The 25048-nt window shown below is 38.6% G+C and overlaps 1 protein-coding gene across 1 annotated transcript in view; it reads left to right on the top strand.

Moving 5' to 3' along the window:
* The window catches only part of LOC126094459 (rab proteins geranylgeranyltransferase component A 2), a 50459-nt gene extending 26866 nt beyond the window's left edge, over positions 1-23593 (top strand). The window contains exons 4-10 of the mRNA XM_049908842.1: positions 1653-1866; positions 8124-8361; positions 16712-17141; positions 17664-17788; positions 19279-19424; positions 20042-20236; positions 22852-23593. Coding sequence (XP_049764799.1) covers positions 1653-1866; positions 8124-8361; positions 16712-17141; positions 17664-17788; positions 19279-19424; positions 20042-20236; positions 22852-23040 — 1537 coding nt within the window. The 3' untranslated portion in view covers positions 23041-23593. The remainder of the gene's footprint in view (positions 1-1652; positions 1867-8123; positions 8362-16711; positions 17142-17663; positions 17789-19278; positions 19425-20041; positions 20237-22851) is intronic.
* Positions 23594-25048: the final 1455 nt, after the last annotated feature.

The following is a 25048-nucleotide window of genomic DNA, read 5'->3' as shown; positions in this document are numbered from 1 at the left end:
AACCCATGTCCGACCATCCTGATTTAGGTTTTCTGTGATTTCCCTAAATCACTTAATGCAAATGCGGGGATGGTTGCTCTTGAAAGGGCATGGCTGACCTCTTTCCCCATCTTTCCATACTACGATGGGGCTGAAAACCTCACTGTTTGCTCCCTCCGCCAAACCACCCAACCAACAACCCAACCACCCTATTTGCAGTTTGTGTACAGTCATTCAGATGTATCAGTATTGGCATACTGGAGCCATCAGTATCCGGCTACCATGAATTCATTAGTCGAGTGGTTCCTTCGAAGACTTAACAAGTCTTTGTAGGAAGCACTTGAATAACTAAGTCATGGTATCCAGATACTGATAGCTCCAGTATGCCAGTATTGATACATCTGAATGTCTATACATGAAGTGGATATGGGGCTTGAAGATGGCATATTGAAATGCCAAAACTGGTTGTCAAAAAAAAATAAAATAAAATAAAATAACTTCTCAAAAAATACAGCTGTTTGCCAGTTTTCTGTGGATCTAACCTGTTGCATAGTTGCAGAATATAATGCTCCGCAGAACATCTGAAGCAGTAAATTCTGTCCTACATCCTGTCTCTGGTTATTGATTAAATAACTGATTCTAGTCACAAACTAAAAATTGCGCATGCAGTGTGTGTTTAGTTTTTACTGTGATATGGGTTTGATGATATGAACCAGATGCCCAAGTATCACTGATCTAATTTATTGGATAAAATCTGTCCACTTACCCAACTTCAGCAGACTGTGTGTATTAATGAATTAGTAGATAATAATAAACTACAAATGCAAAGTTTTTTCCTTTCAAATCCCAGTCATAAGACTCTACTTTTTAATGTAGAATATTTTTACTGGAACTTAAGCTAATGTCTACCTGTGGGAAAGTTTCTTATGTACATGTGAGCAGTTTAATCAGACACTTGACTGCTTACCCAGCAGCCTTTGGCAACTCCTTAAGCTCTGATACCTATAGATAGTCATTGAGTTGACAACTCCATGAGACACGAAAAGTATTGGAGAGCCATCCTGATATAACTACTTGGCTACCAGCTAGAACACAAGGAGATTGTGTCCATGCCATGCTAATTGTGCTTAGTGATAGCCCAGATTGGCTCAACAGGATTGAGGTCAGGTGAAATGGGGAAACCATGTAAGCATCTTCAGGTATGTGGAGTATTCATCCACTTCATTATTGTCAGAATTTAGGAGGATAGTATGATGCATTGTTATGATGAAGATACAGGTGGCCTGCTGTGTGCTATGTTAACTAAGGGATGCATATATCCTCCATAATAGTAGTTATTTATTGTATGTTGCTAGTAAATGTGAATTGCCATAAAATCCAAGGACCTTTGTGCATTTTGTGGGAATGTATCACATCACTTTACTCTTTTCCTTCCCCTTTTTTTTTTTATAATGATTTCATTGTAGCTTATTCACATGTCTACATCATCTAAATACTACTTACTAAGTTGTATTTATCTCCCTGGTGTTCCGATTCTAATTCATTCTCTCCCATGATCTTCAGTTTGTCTGCTTCAAAGTAGTACCAAAATTTCATTACCCAATTTTGTGCATTTTTAATGAATGAGACTTGGTTAAGTTTGTAGCTCAATAGATATCATTTTGTGTTTACAGGGAAGCTGCAGATTCTGTGGAAGGGCAGTCATCCTCACAGCATACTCAAACTGATGGAACTGATGATGCAAAAGGTGATGCTGATGAAAAAGAATCTGAACAAGGTGACTCAAAAAAGAATGAAGAGAAGCAAATACCACCACCTTCAAAGCAATGGAGCCAGAACAGAGTTCGTAAGGAGTACCGCAAATTCAATCTGGATCTAGCTCCTAAGGTAAGATGTTGCAAGAGTGTAGCTGAATCAACTGTTCTGTACAAATACTGCATCAAAGGCTTCATGTGCAACATAGTTGAACCATTAAAAATGTGCAATTGCAAGTAGTTTCTAGAGTTGATGATAACCTAAATGAGAGGCTGGGATAGATAATGTATGGAGTGAAATTTTAGTTCAGTAGTTTTCTGTATCCCAAAATATCTGAAGATCAGCAAGATTTTCTGTTTAACTGTGTAGAGACGACTGAAACTGGGTCTTGCATAAATTTGACTAAAACTGATTATGTGCTGTTGCTTTGAGTTTCTGGGGAAAATATGTTAGAGAGTATTGTTGTTGTATTTGACTTTTTAATACAGTTGTGCATTGTTATGAATGTCTAATATTAGTTGCTGTACTAGTTTTCATCACTAAGTGAATATAAGTGAGTCCCATTCAGGTATGTTTCTTTGACAGCCTTGCAAAAATCTCTGAAATAAAGTTGTTAGTTGAATTTTGTTATCCGTAACTTCCTAACTAAGGGATGATTTTCAACAAGAAATAGGGGCTAACAATGAAACTGACACTCATATTATATCCCTTCAGTTCAGTAATAATACTAAATTCCACATTCAACACTTTCAACTTTTTTGTGTGAAGTGTACACCCTGATTTGGTTATGACTGACTTACAGAGAAATTTGGCATTGTGATATCACTACATCTCCCTCCTCCTCCCCCCTCTCCCCCCCCCCAAAAAAAACCTTCTTTTTTAGATCTTCCCAATGGCCACTAATATGGATCTCAAAAATAGTTTACATTTTGACAATAATAAAGTTCTATTAAGTATCCAATTTTTGTGAAGTGAGCGGATTAAATATTTAGTTTCAGGCATATTAGGTCATTACACAGCAAATTTGTGTGTGGAAAATCAAACAGTGGAAAATCCAGGGTGGTATAATGACATTATTATGAAAACGATACATTGCTGCTCACCATTTAGAGGAGATGTTGAGACACAGACAGGCACAACAAAAAGGCAGCTTAACATGTTCTATTTTGGCCAAAAGGCCTCCCCCTCTCACACACAAGCCACTGAGGCTGGATTGCAAGTAACTGTATATGATGGAAGAAGCTATCTGGGTGGTGGAGGTAAGGAGGAGGTTGAGGTGGAGAAGGGGGGCGATAGCAGGGTGGGGATGGGGTATGGCAAATTGCTGCTTGCTTGTGAGATCATACAGGGACACAGTGGGGACAGGGGTTAGGTCAGTTAAGCAAAATGAGACTGGGGGGGGGGGGGGGAGTATGCTTGCAAAGGTGAAGTAATTTTGGGTGAGGATATAGTTGGTCATGGTGACCAGGAAGGAGATTGTAGGTTGGGAATCAGTAGGGCATTGGGAAAGGTGGTGTTCAATAGTGGCAAGGCCATAGGCATTAGGGATTTCAGTGTGATGGGGGGTGGCATCAATAGTGACGAGCATGGTGCCATTTGGTAAAAGAACAGGAACAGTGGAGAATTGATGGAGGAAATGGATGGTGTCTTTTCAATAGGGGGGTAGATTATGGGTAATAGACTGAAGGTGATGGTCTACAATAGCAGATATTCTCTCTGTAGGGGCCCAGTAACTGTTCACAATGGGGCATCCTGGCTGAATGGGTTTATGGACATTAGGAAGCATGTAGAAGGTAGGAATGTGAGGAGTGGTGAAGAGTGGTAAAAGGGAGGGAGGGGGGGGGAGAGAGAGAGAGAGAGAGAGAGAGAGAGAGAGAGAGAGAGAGAGAGAGAGAGAGAGAGAGAGAGAGAGAGAGAGAGATCAAAGGGTGATGTTCTGAGCTGGGCCTAAGTATTTGAAGAGAGACTGAAGATCCTGTTGATTACTGAAATGGGGTCACTGTGGCAGAGTTTGTAAGTGGACAAATCTGACAGCTGACAGTCCTGCTGCCTGATAATCTCTGTGGTGCAAAACCACAAAGTGGTGCAGCCTTTGTCGGCAGGTAGGATTGTAAGATCGGGATCAGTTTTAGGTGGTGGATTGAAGTTCTTTTTGCAGGTATAAGATTAGCTTCCATGTTGAGGGATTTGGGGAATGATTGTGAGGTAATGTTTGGGGTTAAGAAATTCTGGAATGTTAACGGGATGGTTTGGGGGCAGTGGGGGTGGATAACAGTTGGCTGGAGGAGTGAACTCGTCATACAGGGTTCAACATAGGTTTTGGGTTGACTCTGATTGGTAGAGTTGATAGTGGAAAAGTGTTTCCACTGCAGGGACCATGAGAAGAAGGGAAGACTTTTTAACAAGTCTAGGATAAATGGATTTGGGGGGAGAGTAACAAAAGGAAAGGCCTTTGTAAATGACTGTTTAATCTCCCAACTGCACTTAGCTGCCCTACCTTGTCCCCATCACATCTCTGCATGCTCCCACAAGCAGCAGTAGTCGAGCCCTACCCTGCTGTCTTTCCACTCTGTACCCCAGACTCCACCATACCCCCCCCCCCAACCCCCCCCCCCCTCCACCCAGATAGCTTCTTCCATCTTGCACAGTTAAGGCCTTTTGGCCAGAAACTTGCGTGTTTAGCGGTCTTTTTGTTGTGCCTGTCTGCAACTCAGCATCTCTATATGGTGAGTAGAAATCTATCCTTTCCATAGTATTGTCAGATTCATGTATACAATATGATTATTAGTGCTTCATATTCTAATCATCCTGTTGCTGATTACTTGTCGACTTTATACTGATAGCTTCAGGTGTCTAAAGATGGAGACCTGTAGCTTTGAAATCAATTACAATTAAATAGGAAAGCAATAAAATCAGGTGTTCAGATATAAAAGTAAAAGGGAAATAAATTATTTGGGGTATGCTCTAAAACAACAACAAAAATCAAACTGCAACCACAGAAAATTGAGAACTGTTCATCGAGATGTTTTCGGGCAAAATGTAAGTATTCAGAAGAGCAATAAACAGAAAAATAGTTTGGAGGTATTGGTCTCAACTTAAACGAGATGAGGGGGGACATAGATGTAGCTCACTAGAGGAATGTGGTATAGTGTTATAGGACGTAATGCAGAAGAGCTGAGGTTTTGATTATAGTTCATACCAGTTTGGAAGCCAAGAGAAAGAATATGATTTTAAAATAGACTGGTAAATCCAGGATGGAATAACAATACAATGGAAAGGATGGACTGATACTCACCAAGTAGAGGTGGTGTTGTCACAGACAGGCACAACAAAAAGACTGCTAAACTTTTAAACTTTCAGACAAAAAGTTGCCCTTCCAAAATAGATATCTCTCTCTCTCTCTCTCTCGATCATAAATGCCTACTGGGCATGGAGCAGGGTGGGTAGCAAGGTAGGGATGGGGGAAGATGTGCCACGTGTGTGTGTGTGTGTGTGTGTGTGTGTGTGTGTGTGTGTGTGTGTGTGTGTGTGTGTGTGGTTGGGATAAGATAGAGCTGCTAGGTGCAGAGTGGGAGACTGTAAGGAGAAAGGGAGAGGAGAGTTGTAGAGAAAGGGGGAAAGTCTAGTAGGTGCATTGGTGGAACGGAAAATGTATGTAGTGCTGGAGTGGGAGCAGGTAAGGGGATAGATAAGGGGAGGATAAAGACTAGAGAAAGTTGAGATGGGGGGAGGGGTTTACAGGAATGAAATATGAAAGATGTGTTACAGGAAGAGCTCCCAACTGCACAGTTCAGAAAAATTGGTGTTGGCAGAAAGAATTTAGATGGCAGAGGCTGTGAAGCTGTCATTAAAGTGAAGCATATTGTGTTTGGTGGGGGAGGGTCATGTTAATCTGCTGTCACTTGGTCACAGTTTGATGGTGGCCACTCATACAGCCAGATAACATGTTAATCCTCACGCCACATCGAAAGGAGCACAGTGGGTACAGCTTCGTTTGTAGATCACATAGCTGTCCTGGACTTTGCATTGTCTAACAGTATGAGGAGAATAGATTTCTAATCACCGCATAGGTGCTGAGTTGCTGATAGGCAAAATAAAAACAATGCTGGAAATATCCAGCTTCCCAATTTCAGTGCTTGAGCAGATGTAGGAAACTCTGACACATTCAGAGAAGCATAACACATGCACAAATTGCCACTGTCATCTCCATACACTAAGATCCAACTTACAAGGAGAACAGGGAGATTGCTATAACCCGATTTTCCAGAAATTTAGCTTGGTGGAAGAGGGGTCAAAATAAGTGAAAACGTAGATTCTTGACCGTTTCTGAGAAAATGACAGTGAAAGTTTTTGATGCAATTTAGATGCCATTCATTGTATGGTAAGTTCAACTGAAGTGTTTGCACAGTGTATAGTGTTGCAGCTTCCCAGTTTTGCACCCCGTGTTCGAAACCCAATTCTTGATTTATTTTCTATCTTTCTTTTTCATTGATCTAGCCATGTCCCTACTACACGAATGCTTCTTATCAAGTAAATGGATATGAGGGCGTTATATTAATTATAAAACTTCAACTGGGTTTCACAATGTGTGTCATACGTTTATTACATAATATAAATGTATGTGTGTGTGTGTGTGTGTGTGTGTGTGTGTGTGTGTGTGTGTGTTGGGAGGGGGTCCATTGTCCATTGTTATTTGTTCACTTTGAGAACTAATTTTGGAGTGATGAGTTTGCCATACTGATTTTGTCAAGAGTACAAAACCAGCTGGGCAGGTTAGAATCAGTTGAAAAGAAGCCCCTCATTGCTGGCTGCACTAGTAAATGCATATACTTGCTGGATGACTGCAACCCACTCCTCTGGAACAAGTACGCAACACCACCAATAAATATTATGGACAAGACACACAATAGGAATTTCGCTAAAAACAGTTTCAATTTTTCCTCATTCAGTTATTGTTTCACACATTTGTGTATTAATCTTCTACAGGCATGGGTAGATAAATCAAACAAAAAAGGCAAATAAAAACTGTTACAGTTTCGAACACGAAGTGTGAAAGTGTGAAGTCAGGGCTCTAGCAACTTTGCCACCACTGCATCTAAATGACTTGCGTGCTAAAATGCACATAAAGTACCTTGAAAACTTTTACTGTTGTTTTCTCAGAAATGTGTCAATACCTACAGGTAACCTGAGACACGTGTTCGCTTATTTTGATCCCTCTTCCACTGAGCAAAGTTTCTGGGAAATTTGTTTACAGTACTTGCCATATTCTCCAGGTCAGACTGTCTATGAGGTGAACAGCAGTGTACCTGGAGTTGGTAGTGGAAGTACAGAAAAGGTGTGGTACTGGGTAGGGAGAGAGAACTGGTTAGTGGTAGGGAAGATGCCAATGCTGCATGTGGGAGCATGCAGGGATGTGGTGGGGACAGGATAGGTCTGTTAGGTGCAACATTGTGAGGCTTTTCTGGGATTTTTGGGGAAAGGGATATGTGAGAAGTAGAGATTTAACATGAATTCTGAACAACAGTGCAACTAGACATCTCTCACTTCAACAAACATTGCCAGAGGGGAAAGAATTGATTAGTATCAGATAAAATTCTACTTGGACTGACCTGAAATAAAATTCTAGCCCTTTAGATCCCCAATGTGACATTTTACCATTGTGCCACCATCTGACACAACTGAGGTAATGTGCTGGAAGCTGTCGTCCATCAAAATTTGTTATTGATGAAGTAAATGACAGTGTGTCAATAGGACAAACAATTAAAAGTAACTGAGCGAGGTGGCGCAGTGGTAGCACACTGGACTCGCATTCGGGAGGACGACGGTTCAATCCCGCGTCCAGCCATCCTGATTTAGGTTTTCTGTGATTTCCCTAAATCGTTCCAGGCAAATGCTGGGATGGTTCCTTTGAAAGGGCACGGCCGACTTCCTTCCCTTATCCGATGAGACCGATGACCTCGCTGTTTGGTCTCTTCCCCCAAACAACCCAACCCAACCCAACCCAATTAAAAGGAAAAATGTATCTGTTCTTAAATGAAGGGAAGAAAGAGAAGCCAAATCAATGAAAAGTAAATAAAACATATAAGCTACAATTGTTAACTTTTATTCCAGACAACCAGGTGTTATTTTAGTGTTTGAATGTAGCTACTCAACACAGTCACACTAATGCACATTTGTAACCCCATGTTGAAGCCATTCTATCAGCAGATTAGAGAAATGTAGTTATGAAATAAAGATAGGTGCAAGAATTTTCTTAAAGAAATTATTTTCTTTGTAATGTCAAGATACAGTATATTCCAAAAGTTGAATATTACACATGCTGTCAGCCCTCTACGAAACCTCAATTTTGTTGTTCCCTATACTTAATATCATTAATAATTTTGCTGCAGCTGCTCTTTGCTCGTGGCTCATTGGTGGAACTGCTTATCTCGTCAAACATAGCCCGTTATGCAGAATTCCGCAGTGTTACAAGAGTTCTCACATGGTTGGATGGTCGTTTGGAGCCAGTTCCATGTTCACGAGCTGATGTGTTTTCCACAAAGAATGTATCAGTTGTGGAAAAGCGTTTGCTTATGAAGTTGCTCACAGCTTGTGTTGAGCAAGAAGATGCAAGTAAAGAATTTGAAGGTACATGTTTATAATTATTTATCGGTATATATTGTAGCTTAACCTACTTCCATCAAAGTTCTTACAATTTCAGCATTCTAATAAATGTCACCTACCTGTAACTTCTATATTTAGATTATTTACTGTGGCGTCTTGTAACAGCTGCTTTCACTTCATGACAGTCTATCTTCCAGATGACTTCATATTGTATTGAGTACCTATAGAGAAATAGTGATTATGTAAAAAATATATAATAAAGAGACATTAATTCAGGGAATATACTTCTTTGGAATACTAATACCTATATATCTGCCACATTGTATAATAATTCAAAATAAGTTCTTTATATCAATTTACAATTGGACTTGGAGGACTTGAATCAGACTGATTTTTAGTATGCTTTAACTATTAAGAAACAAGAGATCAGCCCTTTCAGTGCTGCAGTGCTGGTATACCCAAATATGCCTGTAATCTTTACAGCGACAAAATGTTGTTGTGTTTCTGCTACTGGTTGAACATACTGTTGAAACATCATCATTTGTGACAAGCTTCAGATGTTGTGTAGAAATATTCGTTTTATGCAACTTGAGCCAGTGTAGGGTCTGTTTGACTGTTTTTAATAGTTCTTATCACTTTTGAAGTATTGTATACTATACAGCAGAGTGTAAACTGTGACATAAACAAAAGTTGGTAGGCATGTTTCTACAGGTGTAAGATGACATACATTCAAATTTCACACCAGTCGCAAAGTTTGGCATTAGTAGTGCCACTATGAGAATGGAAATCAGGTTTGTCCTTAATACACGCTGTAATGGTCATGAGCGTTAGTTACCTTTGAGATTGATGTAGCAAGTTGATGTTAGTAAAGAATGCCTTTAATGTAATAAAGACACCATTATCAAACCCTCACTGAGTTCCAAAGAATGCTTTTAACACAATAAAGACACCATTATTAATCCCTCACTGAGTTTCAACAAGATTGTGTAATAGAGCTATGAGAAACTGGATGTTCCTTCTGTGTGATTGCAGGAATACTTGGCAGGAATGTACCCATTGTACATGATTGCTGGCAGCAGTGGTCACAATAATGTGCGACTGCAAAAAGACCAGGCTCCAGACAGCCACATGGCACCAAAGAGAGGACTGTCATGTTCAGTTTGTGGCTCTGGCACATTGTACTGCATCTGCAGCTGCAATATGAGCAACAGTTGGCACCACAGTAAGACAATAAACTGTTACAAATCGGTTACTTGAAGCACAGCACCGAGCCAGACACCCTCTAGTATGCATAGGGTGGAGATCTGTTGTGTTTTCTGATGAAAGATAGATCTGCCCCAGTGTCAGTGATAGCCATGTGCTGGCTGGGAGGAGGCCAGTTGAGTGCCTCAATCAACCTGTCTGCAAGCTAGACACACTGGACCGATACCTGGAGTTACAATCTTGGGTACTATTTTGTGTGACACCAGGAGCACTGTCGTGGTTATACCATGCACTGTGACTGCAAATTTATATGTCAGTATGGTTATTCCATCTGTTGTGCCACCATTTGTGAACAGCATTCCAGGTGGTTCCCCCCCCCCCCCCAAACAAGATAACCATCATCCACATACTGCTATTGTAACTCAGCATGGTCTACAGTGTGTTGACATGTTGCCTTGGCCTGCTTGATCACATCTGTCTCCAGATGAGCACATCTGTCTCCAGATGACAACTCCAGAATCATCCACAACCAGCATTAACGGTCCCTACATTGACTGACCAAGTGCAACAGGCATGGAAATCCATCCCACAAACTGACATCTGGCACCTATACAACACAATGCATGCACATTAGCCTGCATACATATAACATTCTGATCATGAAATCAGAATGTACCAGCATTACACATTTGCAATGGCTTATCTTGTGCTTACATTAACCTATGGTCTTGCAATGTGAATCATTTAAATAGGTTAAAATATATCTAAAAACAAAGATGATGTGACTTACCAAACAAAAGCACTGGCAGGTCGATAGACACACAAACAAACACAAACATACACACAAAATTCAAGCTTTCGCAACCAACGGTTGCCTCATCAGGAAAGAGGGAAGGAGAGGGAAAGACGAAAGGATTTGGGTTTTAAGGGAGAGGGTAAGGAGTCATTCCAATCCCGGGAGCGGAAAGACTTACCTTAGGGGGAAAAAAGGACAGGTATACACTCGTGCGCACACACACACATCCATCCGCACATACACAGACACAAGCAGACATTTGTAAAGGCAAAGAGTTTTGACAGAGATGTCCAATTTAAATAGGTTACCTAGACAAATGTATTCCTGAAATTTCATTACCCAAAATTAATTTTTTTTTTTAATTGCAATTTTTTTCTGCTAGTGTACATATAAAAGTTAGTAAAAAGTAATTAAATGTGTGCAGTCTCTCACAAGATTGTTCAGGGTTATTTAATGCACCGCAATGCCTTACAGTGTTAATCAGCACGATTTTTTGAATCTGGAAGTATGTATCAACTCTCATGGGCTTAACTCCTTGGGCCCACAGGACAGAAATTTGAGTCACTTTTCACCTAGGTTTCAAGTGCAGTATTCCTTCCTCCTCCCATTTGTCTTCCTTGTTTGATGCATCTTTCTTCTCTCCCTCATGCCCCTTTATCATCTATCACAGTGTTTACCAATACACTATATTCCATATCTCTCTCTCTCTCTCTCTCTCTCTCTCTCTCTCTCTCTCTCTCTCACACACACACACACACACAACCTCTTCCTTCAACCATGTGTCCACCTCATGACAGGGGAAGGGGGGGAGGGAGAGCACTCTCTCTCTGACTGAGGAACCTGCTCTCCTTTTCCAATTTTCCTCAGTCCCTTTTTCCTCCTTGATGGCAGAACATCAGCTTCAGATAGGTAAGATTACTGTTCTTGTGTGTCATTTGTAGACTTTTCTTGATACCCATTCAAACCTACAAGCATCTGTTGCCAAGCACTGCATTTATCATATTTGTAATTTTCAAATATTGAGATTACCCTTAATAATTCATACACTGTATATAGTCTTCATACTTTGTCATAAATAGTGTCCAGTCATTAGATACAATAGATGGCCTCTAATACCAGTTTCTACAAAAGTAGTTAATGTTGTGACCTAATCAGTGCAGCTGCAATTAAATTGGAATCTACTAGCTCAATGGATATAGTGATTCTTTTTGTACAGATATCTTCCATAGAGCTTGTGTACCCATACCACATGCAGTAAAGTGATGTGCCAGTAACTGTGATTTTAGCAAGGTTCATTTCAGCTGGTATTTTGCCAGATTGGACAGTTTGTTGCAGTCAAATACTCTCACAGAATATTTCAGTAGGTGAACCAGTTTAGAGTTTTCATTTTCCCCCGTCCATAGAGTCTTCAGGAAGACACCATCAACATAATTTGACACAGCCTTGGGCCAATAATAATTCCTCAACAATTGGAAATTACTGGCAAGTCGAAACTGGCATTGAAATATTTTATGTGAGTATTTTGACTGCAACAAGAGAGATATATCAACTGTTGCTCTTCACCAACAATATGCAAATACAAAAAGATTGGAGAATGCAAATACAGATTGTTGCTAGGTATTTTGTCACATGTGTAAAAATAACTCTTGAGTGTAAGCTGTCAAAACCTGATGCTTTCCCAGCTTTCATTCCTTTTAGGGCTGCTGCCATTTCATTATTGGATAGTCTTGAATAGTTCATCTTGGATTTACAATTTAATTTAAGGACTGCTAATTCCTTCTTGACTTTAATAACTTGGAGTACTCCAGAGGCAAGGCTGTGACCAACTTGGGCTTAACAGATTTACTTACATAACTGGGAGGTTTGCCAGCTCCATGTCTCCTTAACACCACAAAGCTTTCCAGTTTGTAACATTGAAAGATTAATGTTTTGATTGTATCAGTCCACTTTTTATGTCTCACTCCATTGATGCTATGCAGAAGCCCATCAGCTATCTCATATTCATCACTGTTACAAAATATCTTATATAGGCTCTCGCTGTGTTCATGTCAGCTAGGTACGTATATTTGTGGGCCTTACTTTCCTTGCTGTGGATATTGTAGGTCCAGCAAACTGCTTGTAGCTTGTGCTTAAAAGTCGTGCTCATTCCATGCATCTGTTACACAATAATTGTTCCCACTCAAAGGATGCTTAGTATCTTTCAAACACTTTGTAAATTCCACATAAGTATGTTTGACGGAGCAAGTCCTTTGCCAGACACTTTTTCGTATGGTGTGGGCTTAAGATAACCAGAGAAAATTCTGCAAGTATTGTTAAATGCAGTGTCAGCATTCGTCGCATGGTCTGACCGTGCTAATGTGAAATGTACAGATTTAGCTGCAGAGTAGTACAGTGCAAGAGCTGAAGTCTGCTTGACAACGAAGCTTCCTCCACGTGAAGAACTGATACGTTTACAAACTAAGTTGTTTCTTATCTGGGCCTTCTGCTTCAATTACTCACAATTATTCTTAAAGATGATGGATCCATCAACAGTGACATGTAGATAGGTTGGTGAGTCAGTGTTTGTTCACTAAAGACAATGCTAAATTTCCTTTCAGCTGTTTTATTTCATGGGCAGATTCTGCTGTCAATCTCTGTGTGTGTGTGTGTGTGTGTGTGTGTGTGTGTGTGTGTGTGTGTGTGTGTGTGTGTGTGGTGGGGGGTATCCCCATCTGCTGTGTTTACTGTATTGTGAATGTCAATGTACAGTTTCCTGTTGCACAGTAAGACTGATATTTTGGTAAAGAAAATATCCTGTATTATTTTGAAACATTTACCAACTGGATTCCAAGTTGTACTGTGTTGTATGTGACTGTTAGCTCAACTATCACACCCTCTGTTACTTTCTTCTGGTAATACTCATCCTCTACATCTTAAGTATGGTTAACTACTTGTCAGGTACAAGTTTCACCCCTCCTGAAACTCTCTGGTTCAGATATAACGTCCAATTCAACCAGTGGTTTGACTTAAGCCAGGATTGTGTGTTCAGACATTTTGTGAATATAACATAAAAGTGAAATTTGATACTCGGTCTTTTTCTGGTTTTAGTAGTGTGCTTGCTTCTTGGGCAGTTGATTTAGCCTGATGCAGTTGGTAACTAAAGTAGTCTTAAATTTGAAACATTTTATCTGATTGTTCAAAATGTCATCTGTTTTAGCAACGTTATCATATTTAAACTTGCTCCCTACTTTCTCTGGTTCATTTATTGTTACTTTTGTGTGATAAGTGGTTTTCCCTGCCTTAAATAACCACCTTTATTTTTGCTGGTCTTTTCTTTTTCACTTTTTCTGCTCAGTAGTTATTGAGCTGTTCTGTCTGTGATAATATCTATAATGTTCTTACATTTTGCTGATACTGGAATGGCCTAAAAGCTTTCTGCCTGTTTGTTTGTTTGTTTTATAGGAATTAATACTTCAACTTTTACTTTTTACACTTTTTAGCAAAATGATTATCAGAATAATTTCTTTGCAGTAGTTTGCTGGTAGTATTGGTTGAACAGCCTTTCATAAAATTCTCATAGGTATGGAAATGGTTTGATGTTTGGTATACTTAGATCAAGCTCTTCCAAAAATTGAACCCAGTTTGCTTTGAAATTGTAATGTATTTTGAATGTGACCGTTGATGATCCTATTGAGGCACAACTTGAGAGATAATTGACCTATGTTGTGTTTTGGGAATGGGATCAACCTATTTTTTGACATTTTGTTGGCTTGTGTTAGAGAGATGAAACTTGACTCTGAATTATGATCGCATTTTTCATCTTGCATCAGTAAAAGGATGAAGAAGTTTAGCATCATAATCATTGTGTAATTACTTTATGTTGTCCTGTTTTCATTGGTTTCACCATTCTGATCAGTTTTCAGCATATCCTCATTTTTCATTGTGGCTGTTACAGCCACCTATCCATCAATCATTATGTTAGGATCAGATAGGTTTAAATGTTTGGGACTAGTAAACGGGAATGGGGTGCTGAGTGGTTTGTATGAAGAACAAGTGACTGTAAATTTTTTGTCATGAGCTCAGTGTTATTTACATTGGTATTGCCAGTTTTTATAGTAAAAGTTTAATATCTGGTCTGGTAAAGATGGCAGTTCCATAGTACTCGTATGGTTTCTCAGTCTTGTGCACATGAAATGTTGCATCTTTCATTAGTGCACAGTTAAGGAAATGTGTCAGCTTTGGATGAAAGTACCTCAAAATGTATTGACATTGGCATCACAGCTGGTCTTAAGAAACACTGTTCTGGCACCTTGTGAAGCATTGTTTCTATGTTCAAGAAATTACATGATGGGTCACTCGCTGCTCAGTGGGCACTAAGCTCAGTTTTTTTTTTTCTATGCCCTTGTCAAGTTGAGTAAATTACCTGTTCTCAGGAGTGGAATATGTACTTAATACCAGGAGTGGACTGTGAAGCTTGGAAGAGAAATCCTGTAAGCGCTTTCTAGACACTGGGTGAGGTCAGCCAATTTTTTCAGTTGAGGTAAAATGTGTGTCAAGAGTTGTGATCAGTCTTCTATGTGTTTGATAAGAATGCGCTTCAGCTTTGTGTATCAAATGCAAGGTGGGGCTTGTGATCTTCAGACCACCTGATCACAGCACTTTAACTTTCATGATTGTGTGTGTATTTTCATAGCATGTGATGGCTGTTGAGGTTTTCTAGATGTGTTCAGAATGTGTGTAGATATCAAACACTCATTTTGGCCCTCTTACTCAAAGGTTTTTAAACATTTATGGCTCTAGTTCCATTAGCTAGATAAAGTCACTATTACATTGTTGGTAATTTTGCCTTTTGTATTTTAATTCATACTAATTGCAGTAGATAGAAACTGAATGAACCTATTATTCATTGCCTGCCCAAAGCATAATTTCTAAAAGATGAAAATAATATTTCAACAAAGCATTATTTAATCAGTTGGTAGACAACGTTCATGAAGGTATACCGAATCTTACCATGAGTCATTGGTTGGAGAACCATACTTATTAGAAAATTCAGAAAACATAAGGAAATTTAAGCACGTCTACTCAAAGTGCAATCATAGAAATAGATACATGAAAGCTTCCTTTAATAAACAGCCTTCACAATATTATCAGTACTATGTGAAAGAAGAGCAGGTTCCACATGGCGGGAAAGAATTGTTTTTTGCCCTGTATGCAAAAGGAAGGGCCTGGCAGATTGTTGAAACTTAAGATGAATCACATTACTGAATGCAGCTTATAAAATGTTGACAAATATACTGTTAACAAAATAAAATCCATGTATTAAACATTCATTAAATGATGTCCGCTGCGGTTCTAGATAAAACTAATCCACCATTCACATTTGATACATGCAAAGGATTTTGGATAAAAGAAATTGGTATTGCTAGCAAGTGGATAAATTTAATAAATTCAGCACTTTAAATGCAAAATATAGAAGTCGCAAGCAAAGAAAACTGAAGGGGGGAGGGGGGGCGGAGGCTAATAGGGCAAATTAATGGAATTTTCACACAAAATCTAAAGAAAAACACTGTTGCCCATAAGAGACAAAGTAAAACAAATTGGGAAATGTTACGTGACAAAGAACTATATATCATATACAGAGAACCAGATATAGTAGCCAAAATTAATGGCAAATGATGACAGTAGATTGAGCATACACATCACAGCACTATCAATGTGATCAAATTCCACTGGACAGTGATATTTTGAATGGCCTCATGTGAGATACCTCTAGCAGCCTAGATAGTAATCAAGCATTTGTGCAAGCCAAGTGAAGGAAAAAAAATGAAGTGCTTTGTTGCAAGGTTATTGTTGGGACAATAAAGTCACATGTTATAATCAAATTACAAAAATTAACCAACCACAAGATTAGTTATGTCCCAGAATGTTTGCAACAAAGGAGAGTATACCCATCAGTTGTTGTTTAAAGGTATTACGTATCCAAATTTTCAAACAGTTTTCGATATGATACTTATTGGCAGAGCATATTGTTTTGACATTTCTCACCTTGGTAGTAGATGGATGCTTTCAAAATAATGTTTTAGATCTTTCATTTGCTACCCTCAGTTTTTCCTTCTGACTGTAGTACCTTTAGAAAGCAATAACTTAAAAAAAATGCACTTTTGTGACACAGCATTATTAACACTTTGCTCAAGCTTTCAGGATCAGGCGTTCTTTTCAGGAAAAATTAAGGACCTATGATGGAACAAACAGAAAATGTTAGGTAAATGTAAAATTTTCATTTCATGTTTGACATAAAGTATAGAAGAGACAAATTATTGTGTTAAATTATGTTATTCCATTTTATTTTTTTCTCCAAAAGTTTTGAATTTAGCTTTTTATTCACTTTTGTTGCAGGATTTGAAGATAAGCCATTTGTTGACTATCTGAACTCAAAGAAGCTGACTCCAAATCTCATGCATTATGTAATACATGCTATTGCTATGTGCACGGAAGACACTTCCTGTGACGAAGGCGTGGCACGCACACAGCGTTTCCTCAGCAGCCTTGGAAGATATGGAAATACACCTTTCCTGTGGCCCATGTATGGTAGCGGAGAGCTACCCCAGTGTTTCTGTCGACTTTGTGCGGTGTTTGGTGGATTGTACCACCTGAAGAGAGCTGTACAACACTTGCTAATTGAAGATGGAAAATGCAAGGGCGTGGCTTCTGGGGGTCGCCGCCTTGATGCGGTTAATCTTGTGATGGGTGTTGGGCACGCACCTGCAGAGTACTTGGCAGCAGCCAAGCCTGGAGGATTGTCACGTGGAATCTTTATAACTGACAGGTGGGAGCTTGTCACCATTCTTTTCTGTGCAGCCCATAATAGTTATCACAAATTCAGCTTCTGAAAGTGTGTGCAAATTCTTATAACATTGTAGAGCTGAAAACTTGCAGGGTTCATTTGTTGTTTTGTGAGAGTGTGTGACATAATTTTTTTAGTGAAATTAGCAACCTGTCATAAACAGTTTATACTTTTCATGTAGCAGAGATGCTGAATCGCAGATAGGCACAACAAAAAGACTTGTCACAAATAAAGCTTTCGGCCATTAAGGCCTTTATCAAAGTGTTTTCCATTGTTTGATGCAATTCATCTTTTCATACTTTTTCCCTCCATGCAGTGACTGCATCATGTAAATAAATAAGTAGTTCTCCTAAATTAGAGAATAAAACTGTAGCAACTCACACATATTGTGGAAACTTGATAGTAGTAATATACGTCTGCTCATATACCCCCCTTGAGAAATATTAATGCAATATTTACATGGAAAGTCGGTAATACAGCACAGATTTAAATTTTTTTGAACAGGTCCATTCTGCCAGCTGATAAAGAAGCACTTACACTGCTAAGATTTCCACCAGTTGAAGGTTCTAAAGAACCAGTGACTGTTATTGAAGTTGGACCAGCAACAAACGCTTGTCCACAAGGATTGTGTAAGTATATGACTTTGAAAGTGAGAATAACAATTTGTTGCCGTAAGTTGAGACAGTGAAGAAATGTTGTTTAACAGGTGTAAGTGCATACAAAAGTCAATTTTTAGTGCAGATCAGTTGATACTTCCATAAGTATCTACACATTCTAAAACACTAGGTGGAGTTCCTACTATATTAGGAACTTGTAATTCTCTCAAATGAGTGGTAATATTGAATCCCAAGCTTTTTAAACTATTGTGAAACTGCAAGCTTCAAAAGTATGATTGATAAGTAAAAATTGGGAGCTTTCCTTTAATTTGATACAACTTTTTATTCTTTGCTGGAGATCTTGGTAATAGCACTGAAACTATGGCATGTACTTTGGCTAGATTCTGTAACCTCAGATAAAAAACCATTAGTTAGTGCATTTTGGAAATTTAAACCAGTTTGTGAGAAATTGTTTTCCAACACAAATAAAAAAATTAAACCATGTTCTGAACAAGAAACATTATGGTGGTCAAATTTACCCTTTTTCGTATGTGAACTGAATTACTTAGGCAGGGAACATGTAGATTTAAAATATCTGTTGTTATTTGTAGCAGTATCACCATAGGACACAAATGTGTGTCCTGTTGTAGGTTGTTGCTCATGGAGGAGAGGAGGAGTGCAATGCTTGTATCTGCAGTATTTTTGTTAAAACTGTAAAATTACAAGGGGACAATGTCTGCCCAGTACTAATCTTCAGGGGACAAAGTTGAAAATCTTGTCAATAGCAATACTCAAAAAAAAGAAAATACTATTACCCAGCTTTCAGAGCAATTAGTCCCATCGTCAAGGAGCATAACTTTGGGAAGGTTTGAAAGGAGAGCAGGTCATTCAGAAGTTCATTGAGATGGACCTAACAGTAGTCAGAACAAGGAGAGACAAAGATCTTTCCCTCATCCTTCCTTGAGGATGGAACTAATGGTTCTGAAAGCTAGGTTCTGTTGTCTTATAATTCGTTTTGATAAAGCACCCCTGCCTCTCAGGATTCTCTGATTGGTAAGTGCCTCGGCCAGTAGTGGCCAAGTACAGGTTTGGCTGTTCCTGAACTTTCTCACGTAATTTGATATATTTTATATTCCTAAGATACTAAAACCTCATTTTTGAAGGATTCTATAGTTTATAATCGATAACAAAAATTTAAAATAGTCATATAATCTGACAAGGTGTTCAGGTAGCATTCAAAATTTTATCTATCCTTGGCCAGGATATGTGACGTTTTCTTCTGTTGCATATGTGTGTCATACAGTGGGCTCTATTCTGAAAGCAGTTCAGACTAAATAATGCTGATAAATTAATATGTAACTCTAAGAGCTCATTCGTGGAGTGTATTAGTGAAAAACTATTATAGTTTTTCCTTATTGATTACATTTATTTATTTAAATACAAATGCTTTATTTTAGCCCATATTAATAAAACCAATTTATGCTAGTGAAAAGTATACTCCACTTAAATTTCTTCATTTCTAGATGTTGTGCACATGACATGCCGACAACAGAAGACTGCTCGAGAAGATATGCAAGAAGTTGTGAAGAGTTTACTGCATACTGAATTTGATGATGGGACAGTTAGCCGTATTGATACAGATACACAGTCTACACAAACTTCACATCCGGTATAGTACTGTGTTCTTTAATATCATAAAATTCACAGTACATTAACATAAAGTAAGGCTGCAGCACTAACTGGCTTATCAAGTGACCTTTGGGTAAAGTATCGTACAGTCCTCTAACAATTATTCTAATAATAATAAAATGTTGCCAGTTTGTAATAAAGATAAATTGTCATTAATGAATCAAAAATACAATCTAAAAAAATCAAACTTCACTCACATTATTTTCTACTGAGAACCATTATTTTTATATGTGTAAAACTAATATTTGGTTGTATTGCTGCTATATTCCATTTTGTAATTTAACATTCCCAGCAGCTGTTTATTGAAATGTGTGAGGACTCAAAAATGGAACTGTTTCACAAGTCATCACACAGCCTTCTTTGTAATGTTTGTGAGCAGAATACATATTAGCAGCAAAACCATATAGGGATTTTTGTCAGTTTCAGTGCTTGTAGTTATTGTACCCGAAGAAACTGGCCATAGATTAATTGTAATCAGTGAAAGTGACAGAAAATGATAGTCAGTTTTATTGAGAACAGTAGTGAATTACATATTTATAAGCTGTGTTGGAACAATATTTTGAGAGTGCTAATACCAGAAATGTTTAAATTTCTAAGGGTGGTGAAGGAGACGGGGAAACAAATGAGGAGAGTGCTACCCGCCCAACAGCATTGAAGCCTCAGGTTTTGTGGTCTCTGTACTTCAATTGTCCAGAGACTTCCAGCTGTGATCTAACAACAGGAGTGCCATCAAATGTTTTTCTCTGCTCTGGGCCTGACCTAGACCTTGATTTTGAACATGCAGTTGCAGAGGTAAGTTAACAAAATGAAGTTACTATCTCACGTGCCTTGGTTTAAACGATTCATATTTGTATCTTGTCCACTTGATGTGTTGGAAAGCTAGGGGAAGCTCACAAGTGTGTGCGTGTGCGTGTCAGTCAAAAAAAGGTCATTTAAAAGGTGGTGGGTGTAGTTTTGAACTGGTACATAGTAAAATATTTAGTAAGATCAGATAAATTCTCATTTCTATTGCATGCGAGTTCCATCTCACTCTTGGCCTTCCCCACCCCACCCCACCCCCTCTTGAAAAGAGGGTACACTAGTTTCAAGAAATCCTGATTGTATTTTATTTTAATTCACATTGAAATATTATTTTCATAGGTACACCTATGTGTATTCCTCACTAATTAAACAGAACCTGCTGCTATGAGGGTAAGTAAATTATTATCTGCAAAGTAGTTATAAAATTTTATTGTAATCAAATAGGAAACTTACAAGAATATCATGTTAGACATAGTCTCCTTGCATTTCAACGCACTTGGTCCCTCATTGTACAAGCTTCCTGATGCCCTCATAAAAGAAGGTTCTCGGTTGAGCTATGAGCCAGGAATGCACCACTTCTTTCACTGCTTCGTCCGAGACAAATCAGTGACCCCTTATTGCCTGTTTGAGAGGACCAAACAAGTGATAGTCAGGAGGGGCCAGATTGGGACTATATGGAGGATGATTCAGTACTTCAAATTTGAGTTTCTATAGCATTTCAGCAGCTTGGGGAGCAGTATGCGGACAGGCATTGTCGTGCAACAACACAACACTTTTTGACAGCAATCCTCAGCGTTTGCTTCAAATTGCAGGCTTTAGCCTGGCAGTAAGCATCTCACTGTAACGTACACTGTTCATTGTTATGACCCTTTCCCCATAATGTTCCAGTACTGGACCTTGTGCGTCCCAAAAAACCGTAAGCGTCAGTTTTCCTGCGGATGGTTGGGTGTCGAACTTTTTCTTGCACGGCGAATTCGGATGTTTCTATTCTATACACAGCCATTTACTACCTGGCTCGTAATGATGGATCCATGTTTCGTCACCAGTAATGCTCCTGTCTAAGAAGATGGACCCCTTCATTACCATAGTGATCCAAATGTTTTTTGGAGATGTCCGAGTGGGTTTGTTTATGCAACTATGTGAGTTGTTTTAGGACTCATCTTGCACAAACTTTATATAGCCCAAGTCTGTTGCAGATGATTTTGTAGGCAGAACTGTGACTAATTTGCAGACGATGTGCCACTTCAGTGAACTGTGTGTTCTGTACGGACAAGTTACTCTGTAACTACAACATATGATCTGAAGATGGGCAGCTAGCCCGAAACCGGTAATTGAAAATAAAGAATAGCGATCGAAGACTGAAACTCCATATTTTACTTCATCAATAGTTAATCGTCTGTCTAAGAGAATCATTTCACGTGGACACTCAATGGTTCCTTCATTTGTGGTGGTAAACAGTCGTCCGGATCCTTCACCGTTCACAACACTTGTGCGACCATTTCGGAATTTTTCAATTTATTTGTAGACACTCTGTTGCGGCAAAACACTGTTCCTGTACCATACCAAAAGTCTTTGATGAATTTCGGCCCCTGATTAGCCTTCCGACCACAAAAACCGCATCATCGAACATTGCAGTTATTTGGTGCAAATAGACAGCAGAGCAGCCACTTTTAACTTCATGGCAACGATAATGAAACTAACCTATCAGCTTGAAAATTGCAAAGATATAACAACAAATAAACAAAGCATGCATCATCAACGTAAAATGACAGTACTGCCAAAATAAACAAAAATGTGACTAAATTGTGGATAATAAGTGACTTACCCTTGTATAAAACCCAATAAAAGACTACAATGTAATTTTGTTGGTATTTCTATATTTTCAAAATACAAAGTTACATACAACCAGCTTTTAAAAATGTTTCACAGACTCTGTGTTACTCTTACTCAGTTTTCAATTTTTTTTCCAGCAGGAATTGTTCCTACTGAGCAAGGTGGCACGCGGTTAGAATACTTTACTCACATTCAGGAGGATGACTGTTCAAATCTGCATCTGGCCATCTGGATTTAGGTTTTCTGCGATTTCCCTAAATTGCTTCAGGAAAGGGCACAACCTTACCTAATCAGAGTTTGTGCTCTGTCTTTAATGATCTTGCTGTCAATGGGACGTTAAACACTAATCCTCCTCCCATTTGTTCTTTGTTTGATTATATTAAGAGTGATTAAGAAAAAGTTGGGCTATTTATCAGTAAAACTTGCAGCAGCATGTTTTAATCTTTGCGCCTTGCACTTAGTTCAGTTTTTGTGTGTTTCCATCTTGCAATGTGAAGCCTGCCTGTTGTATGAGACTTGGGTTCTTTTGTAGGTTTGATTGTACCATCCATTGTAAATATGACAGTCTTCTTTCATTAATATTGTCCATAGTACTTAGTGTACTAATCTCAGTTTCATCCCCTTCCTAGATTAATAAAAAATATTGGATCTGTGGTCACAGTCAAAATAAGACACTTCCAAAACTACTTTATAAAAAGTATTCATTAACGCAGAATAAATCATTCTTGTTTCCTTTATTTTATGAGGTGTAACATGTATACATTGTGTTGCAGGCAAAGTCCATCTTCATGAAGATGTACCCAGATTGCGAATTTCTGCCACGTGCTCCTGATCCAGAGGAAATCGTTCTGGAAGGTGATGATGCACCTGGACCTGCATTTGAAAGTGGGGATGCTGTTGATGGTGAAGCTGAAGGAGAAGTGGGGGGTGATGCTGCTCCTCCAGCTGTTGAGGGTTCTTAAGAGGCTACACCTTCAGTCAATATCTGTATAATACTCCCACTATGACTGATCTTTAGGGAGCAAATGGCATTGGCACACAGTTATTCCCTTAGCTTGATACTGCTTCCAGAATATTAAAGCTTTGGGTGTTTCCTTGGAGTATCAGTTAAGTTGCTAGTCACACTATTATATTATTTCAGTGTCACCTTCAATGAAATTGTTGTAATTTCTAAACGTGACACTTTTTCTTCAAAGTGAATGATGATAATTCGTTAGACGTCAATTTTGAAAGCAAAGAATGAACTGTAGTACATAACCCAAAGAGCTGCAATGAATGCTAAATCATTCCCTTGTACTTACCAATTATGATGTTGCACTACTTTTCTTCTATTCTCATTGGGAAAGTGAGGCTTGGAAAAGCAGTAATTATGGTGTGATGGTACTTATGTATGACAGTGAAAGTTGCCTAGTATGAGAATTGTAAAATCTTTCTTCATATTTTTAAGGATCTCACTATTTTGTATGCAGGAAATTAAATAAATGTCCTGAAGGCATTGCCTGTGGCTTATCTGAATTTTGTCTTTTCCTTCTTCACCACTCCCTTTCTACTAAAGAATAAAGCACTATACTCAATGCAGGAAATGATTTTTAATTTTTGGACAGTGTACTTAACTAATAATTTCACTGCTGTTAAATGTGTTGACTAAATTACAGCAGTCATTTTCCATCATTCTGACAACACTACAGCACAATAATTCAGACTTGGCTTTTTTCCCACAGGAGCTTGTAATTTGCAGCAGCAATGTTAGGGTCAGCTGAGAAGGCTGGGGTTACAATCAGATCCATCAAAACAATGAAAAGATATGTCAACAATGAATGTTTTTATTCAGTCTCCAAAACTATTGAACGTTTCTAAATCTGTGGCTGTCACACAACCGAATGAATTCAGAAGCTGACAGTACATCATATGAGGTACAAGGAAAGGCTGCAAATGAAAGTGTTAAAAATGCCAATAAAGGCCTTAATTTGCGGGAGGGGGCTATCAGAAATGGTGCAGAACCAGTAATTTTAAGCCAAGTATTGGGTTCAGTGTGACCCAACTGGTGAGTTGGGCTGTTTGCATACAAAACTCAGTAAATATGTGATATTATTCTAATTATGTGTGCAAGCAACAATTTGGACCAGAATCTCCGTTATTCATCTGAAGATCATTTCAGGCATTTCACTGGGAGTACCCCTGGCACAAATGTGAAGCTAGTGTGGTTTGAACTTAGTGTTCTGTGGAACTTTCTAGTCCACAACTTGCAGAATCACTCAGTAGAAGTGGTTATTCACAGGTGTTACTGCAGAGATGCCTCATTATTTAGTTGGTTGCATCATATGTGGCACATTCTTTACCTGAATGCTTCTGGAAAGAGGTTGGTCACCAGAAGGATCCATTCTGACCAAATCATGTTATTAATACAAGTGCATTAAGACTCAAAGGCAAAGACATTTCACAAGTTGTTACAGTTTGTTGTTTTCAGTGTATCGTATAATTCTGATGTAAGAAGTATGGTTGTCTTTAAGACTTGTAATGTCATGCCTTATGAGAAAAGAATATAAATTCTTGAGCTTCTCAGGGTATGTTCTCATTTCTTATCCCTAAATTAAAGTATCTCATGCCAGGGAGAGAGAACTCTCCCAAATTCAGAAGACATGTTGTTATAAACAGTCATTGAGACTCCATTACCATCTGTACTGTAAAATATTCCTGTCATTCACTGAAATGTTAAAAATATGAAACCTGTTGCGTTTGAAGAGTGAAATGAAAATAATGGTGTTCCCAAATAATTATTGTGGTCGGGATGGTGACATACGAAATCATTATTTACAAGATACCAAGCTGTTACAGGTAAATTAGGTTTATTCCAGCGGACACTGCTTATACTATTGACTTGCCTACTACAATGTCCCCCATTTTTTTCTTTAGCCAAGATAACTGTCTGGTGCAAATATATGGGATCACCCCCTCTGTCTTCTAAATTCG

This window comes from Schistocerca cancellata, chromosome 8, assembly GCF_023864275.1.
Source record: "Schistocerca cancellata isolate TAMUIC-IGC-003103 chromosome 8, iqSchCanc2.1, whole genome shotgun sequence".
NCBI classification, from domain to species: Eukaryota; Metazoa; Arthropoda; class Insecta; order Orthoptera; family Acrididae; genus Schistocerca; species Schistocerca cancellata.
This window is presented reverse-complemented; position numbering and strand designations above follow the sequence as displayed.